Consider the following 12651-nt stretch of genomic DNA (forward strand, 5'->3'; position numbering starts at 1 on the left):
GGGTTTATCAGTCAGTGTGGCTTCTGGTAATACCGAGATAGGCTATGGTGTGTCAGTATTGTCACAGGAAAAAAACAAGCTTTGTCAAGGCATTGTTACCATCAAACTGCACCATGTCCCTGAGGGAAAACCTTCCTTGAACTTTCCAAGAGATACCAGAATCCCTTTTGGCTGCATTTCCAAAAACATCCCACTGCACAGCCCTTGTTACCCAAACCAAACTGGGGGTGCAGGACACCTTGGCACGTGTGGCTCTGGGTGTACCTGGGAAGAACTCAAGTGTTAGGGATTTCTGGACTCGAGATTTCCTTTGTCATTTCACCAGTAGTTTTACAACTCCTGGAGAATCACTGTCGACACACCAGTTGCTCAGTTTTTATACCTATGAAGTGAAATCCCAAATTTTGGCTGCTGGAAAGTGAATGTCATTGGGGATTTACTCTCCAGGAAACAATTCTGTGTGATGGAGGCCAGTGGGATTGTAGCTCATCTTCCTACAAGCTAAAAAACTCTGGAAAGAACCCCCCAACCGCTCATTTTAATACGTTGTCCATTTTCACGTCGTGCTTGAGGGAAATTTTAGATCTGTGCAGTAATTTCCTGCTGGTACCTGGTCAAACCCCACTGTGACATTTAGTCAGAGCCAGTCAAACCTATTGCTGTCACTGCTCTGGGCTGGAGCTGCTCGTGGGCTTTGATGCCTGATACATCCTCTCACATCAAAGTGAGAACGTGCCTTGTTTGAGCACCTGCTTTTTTTAACTTGCCTCTGACAATATTCACCCCAGATGGCTGAGAACACGAGCAGGGGCCTGCAGGACGTGCTGGGCTCTTCTCCTGATGAAAACGAGTTTCCTGTTGGATACCCCACCACCATCTGCGAGGATGTGCCTGGGCAGAAGTACCTGTGCAGCAACTGCAACAACGTCCTGAAGAAGGCCCTGCAGACGCTGTGTGGGCACAGGTACTGCTCTGCCTGCCTCGCCTGGATCGTCCGGTACGTCCCTGGGCAGGGCATTCCATGGATCCAAGGGCTCCCGGCAGCTGGGTCATGGCACTGAGCTCAGGGACAGGGCTCCAAGAGCTCCTGGGAACTGTCAGTGAGCTCAGGAACAAGGCTGGGGCTTCAGGATCTCCCAGGAGCTGTCACTGAGCTCAGGGACAAGGCTGGGGCTCCAAGAGCTCCTGGGAACTGTCAGTGAGCTCAGGGACAAGGCTGGGGCTCCAAGAGCTCCTGGGAACTGTCACTGAGCTCAGGGACAAGGCTTCAAGAGCTTCTGGGAGCTGTCACTGAGCTCAGGGACAAGGCTGGGGCTCCAAGAGCTCCCAGGAGCTGTCACTGAGCTCAGGGACAAGGCTGTGGTTCTAAGAGCTCCCAGGAGCTGTCACTGAGCTCCCAGGAGCTGTCACTGAGCTCAGGGACAAGGCTGTGGTTCCAAGAGCTCCCAGGAGCTGTCACTGAGCTCAGGGACAAGGCTGTGGCTCCAAGAGCTCCCAAGAGCTGTCACTGAGCTCAGGGACAAGGCTGGGGCTCCAAGAGCTCCTGGGAGCTGTCAATGAGCTCAGGGACAAGGCTGTGGCTCCAAGAGCTCCCAGGAACTGTCACTGAGCTCCCAGGAGCTGTCACTGAGCTCAGGGACAAGGCTGTGGCTCCAAGAGCTCCCAGGAACTGTCACTGAGCCCCCAGGAGCTGTCACTGAGCTCAGGGACAAGGCTGGGGCTCCCTGGCCCACAGTCATTTTACACTCTGGGAGGACTTCCCTTGCTGGACTGCAGGATACCCCCTGCTTCCTTCTTATTCCCACCATGGAATGTGCAGGGTGGATGCTGGGCCTGGCAGGTGCCAGTTTTTCCATCTGTGACGTAATAATTCTGATTTAACCTTGGCTACTCCAAGATTTAACCTTGATTAAGTGATTTAACCTTGACTTAATCCTTCCATGAGATTTTGCAGTCCTTTGATAAGAGATGTTCAGGATTTTAACGGACATAATGTCTTATTGGTCTTGGCAAAATAGGAATTTTCTGTGTTTTAAAAGACTTTATTTTCATGTTACCTCCCTTACCTGGGGTTCTTGCATAATTCATGAGATAAATAGTTTTCCATCTTTATTCTTGTTTATGATCCAGGGGGCTCTTATTTTACTGAATCAGAGATAAATTTATGGGCCTGGGCCTGGTCTGGAAGAACAGAAAACAGAGGGTCTTTTATGTCAGTTTGTTCAGGAATTGGCCCTTTACTGAACAAGAACTATGGATTCTGAGTGGAAATCACAATTTCAGTGGGATTATTTGTGTCAGTGCCTGTCCAAGGACCTCCTAAACTACAATACACTGATGGATTGTATTTCATTCTTGTTTCTTTTTACCAGAAACAATAAAAATGCGATTTGCCAGAAATGTAAGGAGGAAGATCCCAACATTTTAAGTGAGGAAAGCCTACTGGCAGAAGAAAGGGTAAGTTGTCATTAATTTATTATTATCATTATCTGGGCTACCCTGGAGTCATCCCTGGGCTACAGTTCAGGAGGGAATAATGTAAAATGTGATGGCAGCTAATAGTTACACATTTTAACTTGGGCTTTAGTCATTTGGATTTCCCACCCTTTGTGATTTAAAAAAAGGAATGGCAGCCTCAGGACTTTCCAAGTCCATGTTCTGCACTGTAAAATCCCACACTCTTCCATATAATTAACTTTTATTGCCTCAAAGTACCTGGTGCTTTCCTACTTGTAATAAGATGTCTGAGCTGTTACTTATTATCCTTGGGAAGTATCCTAATGGATTTTCCAACCTCGTGGCTTCTTGTACCCTTCAAACATGGAGCTGAATGTAATGACTGATAAAAATTATGTACTGGCAAATGTTTCATCTGCAATTTAATGGCACAGATCTGTTGTTGTTGGGTTGTTCTTCAGGCAAATTGCTGTGCTTTTCTATATCCCAAACACAAACTGGGCCATAGGGCCCAGTCCCAGGTTCTCTTTTTCCCTCCTTTCCCATTACTTGCAGGAATATCAAGAGACACCCATTTTGTCTACACTTTTTTTAGGGAAAAATGAAACCACATAGGCAGTAAATAAAAGTCAAAGTTTAGGAAGGGGCTGCAGAAAAATAACGAATCTGCTGTTAATGCTGAACTTGGTGACACCTCAGAAAAATTCCTCGAATTTATTGAAATATGGGCATGATTTGTAAATACTTCCCTCCTTGTGTTTGTAAACCTTCCTCCTCCCAGTTCTAGCTCTGGGATATTGTTGTTCCATGGGATGTTGGCTGGAATTGCCTCCAGAGCATCCAAAAAACTTGTTCTTGTGTCAGGGCACCTCTTTTAACTGCTCAAGATGCAATATTAAAGGAGTGTGCTGTATTTCCTAATTTACATAACAATTGTACCGTTTGTCTTGGTTCACAAAATGCAAAAATCTATCTTGTGCAAAAAAAAAAGCAAACAAGCCCAAACCACTCCCACGTGGTTCACATTTCTTTTCTTTAGTGCCTCTAAATGGAAACAGCCCCATCTGAGCAACGAGTCCTCTCTGCAGCACGTTAAGAGGTGTTAATGACCTCGATAATTAAATGCATTCATTAAGAGACCCCGTAGTCAGGCTCCTGTCAGCACATTCCTTGCATGGGACATATTTCAGGCTTCTGGGAAAAGGAATGTAAAATAAGAGCTCTGGTGGGCTGAGCATATTTTCAGTAAGTTTAGAACACATCAAGCAGCTTATTTTTTTAACAGGAAGAAATTACTTAATAATTATTTGGGTTTTTTAATTATATTGGGTTTGCTGGGTTACAGAGTCTTATGGCAGTACAGTAAATTTTAAAAACATAAAGGATAATCAAAAGAATGGATTACTTTCTGACCAGTGGTTTTTTTCCTTACTCTGTTTGTTTTCCAGGCTTTTGGTGATGCTGCCATTAATAAAGAGATTTCTGAACTCAAAGTCCACTGTGTGACCCTGGGATGCAGTTGGTCTGGTATCATGAAAGATTTTGAAGTATGTTTAAAGGCAGTTTATTTAGATTAACATAATGTGTCACTAAAAGGGGGGACAGAGAGACAGTGAAAGCAGGTTCTCAGCAAACACAGATTAATGCAACATCATTAGGATCAGTGAGAGCACTGGGATTTATACCAACAAAATATCTAAAAACATATCTTCAGCATTCTTTTCAAACTGATCTGCCCCAGGTAAAACATTTAATTGGGCAAGATTTGGGAATCTGCCATGCAAATTAGAATAGTGAATACAAGGGGGAAAGCTGGGACCAGTACTGAGTTATTGTTAAAGAAAAGCACTTAAGAGAGACGGTTCCAGGCAGATCTCATGTTTGAATTTACCAAAAGTTGTTTGGTTTTGGCTTTTTTTTTTAAAGTTAAGAATTACCAAAAAAAGCCCCAGGAAAGCTGGTGAATTTTTCACCAGTAATCTCATAACTGTGCAGTGGGACTTTACCCAAAGCTTAGAAGAAATGCAGCTCAGGGCTCTGGGCTGCCAGAACGGGGGCTATTTATAGAGAGATGTGAATCAGCACTTTGGTAACCAGTGGTTGCTTTGTAACTTTTGACTTCCAGGAGCATCAGAGCTTGTGTGAATATGCTTTAATCCCCTGTCACACTGGTTGTGGGCACGTGGTGATGAGGAAAAAACTGGCAGATCACTTGGAAAACGGCTGTGTCAACAATGTGATGGTGTGTCAGCAGTGCCAGTGCAGCTTGTCCAGCACTGAATACCAAGTAAGAACAGTTCTCTCTCAAATTAGGGCTTTACAGTCTTATCTTAAATAATCTATCGTGCCATTTTCCCATCCTGATTTCACTGCACTCAGAGGATATTTCATTTTCCTGAGTTTGCTGATTTTTTTTTTCCAGCTAAAATGAGCCGGATGTTGGAGGGAAAAATGAGCTGGATGTGATAACCTGCTTCCCCAAAGAGGGAAGTGCCTGTGTGCTCCCCCAGGGCTGGGGCAGCCCATGTTTCAGCTCTGGAAAGAAAACCCCAATCCCTCATTTTCAGTCTCAAAACACCTCCCAGTAGGAGGTGGGGGAGAAGCAGAAGAGCACAGACAGTGGCAGGAAAGAGACCTTGGAAGTGGCTGGAATTTTATTCAAATTAAAACCACCTACGAATTTATAAGGCAGGACTGTCAGATATTATTTCTATTAGATACAATCAGGTATAATCTCCAAGTTATCAGCAGTGTCAATAATAGACCAGGAAAGTCGTACTCTGAATGTGCCACAAATTTCCCAGTGACTATTTAAACTTATTTACCTCATAGTTTTTATGGTGTTTGCTCAAAATAATGAATGTTGTTCCCTCCAAATGATTTAAAGAGAATAATTGCCAACCTTGGAGTTTTGTCCTGGGATGGGGGCAGAATGATCCAAGACCCACCTGGCAGGAGGGCTGGGAATATTTTGAAGGTGTTAAATAGCAGTGGGCAGCTCTGCCTATCCAAACTGTCACAAATTGATGCCTTTCCACATATTGAGCTGTGAGATTTATTCAACGAGGGAGCAACAGTCTTGTAGGGTAAGGATAAGGTGCTCTGCCAAAACCTGCTCCTTGGGAAGCTTTTGCACGTGCTCCTCACACCTCACCAACTCCTACAGAGCAAGGAGAATATCTGGACCCAGGCAGCTCTTCCCAGAGCTAAATCCAGTGTGTTTTCCAGCTTAGACACCAGAAGGTGGCAACACTAAATCCCTCTCAGCTCCCTGGGAGCGCAGGCTCGGGCTGGAGGGGGAAACCTGAGCCGGGTGTGCTCCCCGAGCACCTTTCTCCTCTCGGAGCTCCGATACCGCAGCTCCGGCTCGGCCCCTCCACCTTCCTCGCTCGAGAGCTGCTTTCCTCCCACTCATTCCGGTTCGCTGCCACCTAATTAATTTTTTGGTCAGGAAACCTTGGCAACCGAGCCGGGGGGGTTGGCCTGGAGATGTTGCTTTTTCTCTGCCTCCTTTGGTGTTTGTAAAATTGGAGCGTTGCTCGTTGCACGCTCTGCTTTATTAACTTCGCAGTGAAGTGGCTCCAGAATTTTGATTATTTGTGGGTATTCCGTGTGTCCACAGCCCTCTGGGAGCAAATAGTAGGTTTGGGGCACTGCTCTCCCTCTCTCCATCTCAGACACTCGGTTATGGGTCTTGTGATTTTTGCATTTCTCTATTTTCAAGATATTTCTCTCCAGCCCTTCCCCCCTGGAGATGTGAAGCCATCTCCTCAGATCAGTGACCTGAAGGAGTAAAAGAGCAGAAAGGAAGGAAATAAAGGCATATTTTGTGCAACAGCAAGATAAAGAGTGTTTAAAAAACTGAGTCAGAGAGGGAGAAAATCCTGTGGCTGCATTTCTGAGAATCAAAAGAGAAACTTCAGGGCTGGTATGAAGAGGAGTTTATAAAGATTAAAGCCAGTCCCCCCTGAGCAGTGTGAATGGAAAGCTGACAGTTGCTGTGTTAAATACAGATATTCCAGCTATGAGCCAATGGCAGGGGAATTACCTTACCCTTCTTGGAGCCAGGAATGGCAGGAAGCCTCATGTTAGTGGTGATGCATTTTGCATTAGCACATCAGGCTGGAAAATTTGGATTCCAGCCCTCAAAATGTGCATAAGCAGGATGCAAGAAGGGTCTGCACATGGAGCAAACTACATGAAGTCAATGCAGGAAGAGTTTATATTTGAATTTGACTTTATATTTGAGTTTCCTGTTCTTGAGCTTGTTTATATTTATATATATGTGTGTGTATATATTTGAATTTCCTGTTCTGCTTGTCAGTGTTGCTTCCTGTTCTGTAACACACCTGCTTGTCATTGCACATACATGTGTGTGTAAATACATGTGTGTGGGCACACAACTATGGTTTGAACCTGGCAAGACTTGTACATTGTCAGTCTTGTAGCCAATATCCAGGGTGAGACCTTGTAGGCCAAGAATTAAACAATGTACTGAATTCTTTTCTTCTGGTTTTAATGACAGGAACATTCATGTGAAGACAATTTCTGTAAGGAACAAAAACATGTGCAAACAGAAACAGCATCCAAGGAAAAGGTGGGTAAAAGATGAGTGACTGCAATGCAGTTTTATTTCAATTAATGAAATTATCACTTGTTCACGTTGATTAAAGAGCATCTGAGAACATCTTCAGGTACAGCACTTGTATCTGGATGCTCTTTACATCCCAGCAAAGCTCTGCTGCCCTCTCTTCCCTGCTCCCACAATTAACTTTAGTAAATTATCTTCTCAATTAATCATATAAAATGGGGAAATACTTGTTGCCTTTCATATACTCAGGGAGACCCACATGAGAAAAGAGGAGTGTGCTGTAGAGCAGGGTATTTAAAGTACCTTATTTATGAGAAGTTGTGGTTTATTAAATTGTGCTGTGACATTATGGGGTCTGTTGGATGGATACTTCATGCAAGAAACCTGCAATCAACCACCTCTCAATTGATTTACCATCAATTTTCAGAGCTGGTTGGACACTGTGGTAATGCCTTGACTTGAGTGAACCTGATTTATGGCTGCTGGGATTGTAGCCTAGGTGTTTGGAGGGAAATAAAAGAATCACTTTCAGTTGGTATTTGACTATTTTCTCTCTTTTTTTTTTTCCAACAGAGCCTCTCTACCCCCTCAGCCAACAAGGATGGGTGTCGCTTTTCTGAAGTGGGCTGTTCATTCAGGGTGAGTGAAATGGAAACAGAAACAGCACTTCTTTGCATTTTAGTTGCCTTGTGTCACCTTTTGTGCAGAGTTTCACGTGTTAAATATTGGCTTATCCAGGAATCTCGTGGGGACTCTGCCTGGCATCCTGTTTAATACCAAAATTGTTTTATTTTTTATGTAGCACATGTACATGGTTGGACTTGATGACCTTAAAGGTCTTTCCAACCTTAGCAGTTCTTTGATTCTACACATGTAGCCTAAACTTAGAGGGCTCCCTGTGCCTCCTCTGGTGCCAGCTGATGTAGCTGCACCCGCATCTCCCAGGTTTTCCACCTCTGCCTCTCCCAGGAAGCCACAGGATTGCTGGATTTGGCCCCACCCCATCCATGGGGTGGTTATAGAGAGTGTATTGACAGCGTGTCACCTTCTTCCAGGGAGGCAAAGAGAAGATGAAGGAGCACGAAAAATCTGCAGTTGGGGCCCACATGCTGCTGCTGCTGCAGCACATGAGGCAGCTGAAGGGAACCTTGTGCTCTGCTGCCAAGGCTGCCCACGGTGCCACCCCGCAGTCGGAGCTGAACGGGAACAGGGCGGGAAAAAGCATCTCCAGCCTGCAGATCCCAGCAGGGCTGGACAGCAGTGGGGATCTGGAAGTGGACTGCCTGCCTGGATCTTCTGTTCCTGAGGATGAGTCTGTTCTGCAACAACTCATGAGGGAGAAGGTGATTTCTGAGCTGGAGAACAAGCTGCACGTGTTTGAGAACATCGTGGCAGTGCTCAACAAAGAGGTGGAGAGTTCCCACATGGAGATCATGGCCTTCCGGAGGCAGAGTGAGCTGGACCAAAACATAATCCGAGGCCTTGAGCTGAAGGTAAATAATAAGGATTGTCAATGTCTTTGTTCTGTGGACAGCAAATATTGACACGTATCAGTGGGAGGGATCAGGGCAGGGAGTGTGAGCTGGGAAGTGTTAAGTTCTGGACACATCTACGGGATCCTGGTGTTGTTTTGGATAAATTTTCAAGTGGGGATCTCTAGTATTTGTTCTCTAAATCCACATTTAGGTACCAAGATATTCCTGAGGCTTTTGAGTGTTCAGAGTTTGCCAGCATCAGACTGTGAGCAAGCAAGGCAGTTGTTTAATTGACTGCTCCTCTTACAGCAGCAGTTTGCCTGGAGGCCCAAACAACCATCTATCCGCTTGTTTTGACACAGAGCTGTCACTTAAAAAGAAATCAAAGGAGAATTTCGGAACAGGAGCACTTCAGAACGATTCAGCTGCTCCTGCAGCACAGCCTGGAGGGGGGGGTTGGCTGAGAAATGCTTTCTTTCCTCCAGATTGCAGAGCTGCACCGGTGCCTGACGCAGAAGGACGCGGGGCTGAGCAGCCTGCACAAGAGCCTGGTGTTCTCAGAGCAGGCCTCCTACGATGGCATCTTTCTGTGGAAAATAACAGACGTGGGCAGGAAGCTCCAAGACTCTGTGACTGGCAGGACAGTGGGGTTGTATTCACCAGGTAAAGCACGTCACAGGTCTGTGTGTTTGCAAAGCCCCGTTCCTCCGGGATGCTGCTCCCTTCTGCTTGTGCCAACAGGGCCTTTAAAGCAGCTCCTTAAACCAAGATGCTGTTTATACAGAGACCTGTAATCCAGCTTTTCCAAGGAGTTGTGCTCTATTCTGGGCTCTCCCTCTGCAGTTTGCCCTCCACCACAGCTACTTGCAGTGTCCTTTGCTGGATCCCTCCCTCCCAAGCCACAGGGCTTCCACAGGGCTTCCTGCTTGCAGCTATTTCCCACGTGGGAAGTAATTGGATTAGGTAAAATACCCTTGTGTGGCTAATAACAGGTAATTTTCACTGAGGCATGAGGCACTAAAAGGATTCCAACCACTGGAATTTCATTGCTTGTAACCTCCAGGGGGGACTGATTTGTCTGCTCTCCTCGCCGTGAGAGCGAAACGCGGCACGCGCCACCTCTTCCCACGTGGCAGAAACTCTCATTAGGCCTCTTTGTTTCTCCAGAGGAGGCTTTGCTGATGAAAAGTTCTGATTTTCAGCTTTCTACACTGCGAAGTATGGCTACAAGGTGTGCCTGAGGGTGTACCTGAACGGGGATGGCACAGGGAAAGGGACCCACATGTCCCTGTTCTTCGTGGTCATGAAAGGAGACTACGACGCTTTGCTCCCGTGGCCTTTCAGGCACAAGGTAAGAAGGGAAACCTTTCCATGCCTGATCCCAGCCTGAACCCACTGCTTCTCCCAGTCAGCACAAGGGGACTTTTTTCCTCTGGTTTAGTGGAAGTTGGGCTGTTTTCCCATTTTCCCCTCCAAAGGCCATCCTGGAATCCTGGGTTATAATTTGTCTCTGACTGGAGTCACTTCCAGGGAAAGCTGCTCCTGCTGATAGTCCATAATTTACCTGGTGGGATTTTCAGACACCACAACATGGTGTTTGAGATATTCCAGATATTCCAACCTCTATCCACCTGGGCTAAAGCCAGAGACACATTTTCTCCTGGCTCTTGCTAAACATAGATAATATCAATTTATGAGGGAATTTGCTGCCTGAAGGTGTCAGAAGGGTGAGAGTTCCACTTACAAAGGTGCCACAGATGTCTCATGTGATCCTGGTCTGATTTTTTTCTCCTAAGTGTGGTCTGATAATGGCAACAATGGTTAGAAAAGCAGTGAAACCTTGGCAGGGCCTGATCTCTGCTCTGTGTGTGGTAATAATTCCATAAGCCTTTTATATAAATAGCTTTAAATAGCTTTACTGCCTGTTAGCAGCCAAAAAAGCAGAAATCAAAGTTCCCAATCTTCACTGTATTAAAAGATTATTACATACATTTCGTATTTAAAGCTGAAGAACAGTGAGTTAATAAAAGGGGTAATGAGATGGGGAGATTCTATACTGATATTTAGGTTGTGTCTTTTCCATATTCGTGCACAGGCAACTGAGCTGTTTCTTCTGAGTCCAAACCACAATAACAGAATAAACATAATGACTGTAACCAAACCCGGGGTTTGTTTAAGCTGTCGTGAGAGAGGCAAAAAAGCCTTTGGACTGTGCAGTTCTCCACCAAGAAATAATGCCCTGCTTGATTTAATTGAATTTTGTTTGAGGGGTGGCAAAGTTTTTAAACATTTCATCTGGGAACTGTTACAGTCCCCCTTTGTTGGCACGATCTGACCTTGGCTGGAAACATTGGTCACAGTTTGTGTTCGACCACCAATGGAGCTTTTGCAGCACGTCCATCCCTGGTGCGTCCTGGTTTATTTTTTTAACTCCAGTAACCACCATTGCCACCTCCTCTTTCCCCAGGTGACATTTATGCTGCTGGACCAGAACAACAGGGAGCACGTGATCGACGCCTTCCGGCCGGATTTGGCCTCCGCGTCCTTCCAGAGGCCGGTGCACGACATGAACGTGGCCAGTGGCTGCCCCACCTTCCTGCCCCTGGCCAAGCTGCAGTCCCCCAAACACGCCTACGTGAAGGAGGACACGCTTTTCCTCAAGTGCATCATCGAAACCAATTAGCAAACCTGGAAATCTGGGAAACCACCCCCCGAAGGGCGACACGAAGCGGGGACAGAACCGCCCGTCTGAGGCCTCGCGGTGGTTTCCGTGTGCACACAAAGCCCACCCGTGTCACCTGGAGATCCCCCTGTGCCAAGGGCTTCCCCCAGTGCCCATGGAATGGGCTCCTGCCCACGGGAATGTGATTATCCCACTGAAACAGCCGCTTTTCCTGGTTTGGGGGTCGGTCACAGTCACCCCCAGCCCCTCAGAGGGATGGGTGGAGAAAGCACTGCTCTGCCTCACACCTGGCCCGGCTGTGGGGGTGGTTCTGCCGGGGTTCCTGGCAGGGAGTGAGGCTCAAATCCCTTGGATTGACAGGTTTGGGGGGTGCAAGGGGGAAGCTGAGCTTTGCCATCCTCTGGCAGCACTGTGGAAGGTACAGCTCCCTTTGCAGGGGGCACAGTCCCTGGACTGCACTGCCTGGCAGCCCAGGGGGGGATTTTGGCTGTTCCCAGCAGGAGCAAGGACAGGTTCCTGCCCCTGAGGCCCCCCTTGGGTGTCTCTGCCTGTGCTCATGGTGAGCTCAGGAGCCCTGGGCAGCTCTGGTGGCTCCAATCCCTGCCCCGGGGGATTCCTCCCTTCCTTTATTTTATTTAACCTCTATTTATGTGCCCTGTAAAGAGAGGTTGTGTTGCAGCAGCCAGGGACCAGATTACACTGTGCCTTGGGGGAATTACTCTTGGATTTCCAAAGGAGCTGTTTGACTTTCCCATTGCAGATCTGGAGCTCTGGGGGTTGGAAACCCCTGGAAACCCAGAGCTCTGCTCCAGGCAGGATGGGATCCCTCAGTGGCTTTGGTTTGAACTGTCCAGTCACTTCCTGAACATTCAAGGCAAGTAACTTATTGGAAATTATTGATTTTTTTTTTTATTGCTTCTTTTCACGTGCTCTGATGTTTAAGTCTTTTCACACCCTAAAACAGAAGTAGCTGCAGAAATGGTTTTTCCTTTTTTTTTTTTTTAAATAGAAGTAAGAAATTAATAATTTTTTTTTTTTTTAATATGCAAGACCAGCTTGGGACTGTCTGGATGTGTGCAAAATCTCTCATTTTTACCTTGACAACATCCTTTAAAATAATTAGTTGTGATAAAGTATCACATTTCAAAAACACCCTCCCCATAAACAAATATTTATCAAAGCTTGTTTGGGAAGAAACTGGATAATCTTTGCCATCACAGACAGATAGTCTCTCTCTATGTCTGTCTTTTCGTCTATTCCATATTTAAAATGTCTTTCAAGGACAGAAAGTTATTTTTCCAGCCCCTGTAACCACACTGGAGTAATTTGCCTAAAAATATTGTGCTTCCCGTGGCTGTATCACTTTGGCAAGTGCTGTATTTATTACAATCATTCATATTTTCTTAGCATTTTATTTATTTCCTAAATAAAGCTCACTAACTTAA

The 12651-nt window shown here is 46.0% G+C and overlaps 1 protein-coding gene across 1 annotated transcript in view; it reads left to right on the forward strand.

The window, feature by feature from the left end:
- TRAF1 (TNF receptor associated factor 1) overlaps nucleotides 1-12651 on the forward strand; it is a 13368-nt gene extending 717 nt beyond the window's left edge. The window contains exons 2-11 of the mRNA XM_029960535.1: nucleotides 789-997; nucleotides 2373-2457; nucleotides 3906-4004; nucleotides 4583-4744; nucleotides 6983-7054; nucleotides 7622-7687; nucleotides 8104-8541; nucleotides 9009-9186; nucleotides 9726-9874; nucleotides 10991-12651. Coding sequence (XP_029816395.1) covers nucleotides 789-997; nucleotides 2373-2457; nucleotides 3906-4004; nucleotides 4583-4744; nucleotides 6983-7054; nucleotides 7622-7687; nucleotides 8104-8541; nucleotides 9009-9186; nucleotides 9726-9874; nucleotides 10991-11206 — 1674 coding nt within the window. The 3' untranslated portion in view covers nucleotides 11207-12651. The remainder of the gene's footprint in view (nucleotides 1-788; nucleotides 998-2372; nucleotides 2458-3905; nucleotides 4005-4582; nucleotides 4745-6982; nucleotides 7055-7621; nucleotides 7688-8103; nucleotides 8542-9008; nucleotides 9187-9725; nucleotides 9875-10990) is intronic.

Source organism: Manacus vitellinus, unplaced genomic scaffold (genome assembly GCF_001715985.3).
Source record: "Manacus vitellinus isolate BGI_N305 unplaced genomic scaffold, ASM171598v3 scaffold_27_pilon, whole genome shotgun sequence".
Classification (NCBI taxonomy): Eukaryota; Metazoa; Chordata; class Aves; order Passeriformes; family Pipridae; genus Manacus; species Manacus vitellinus.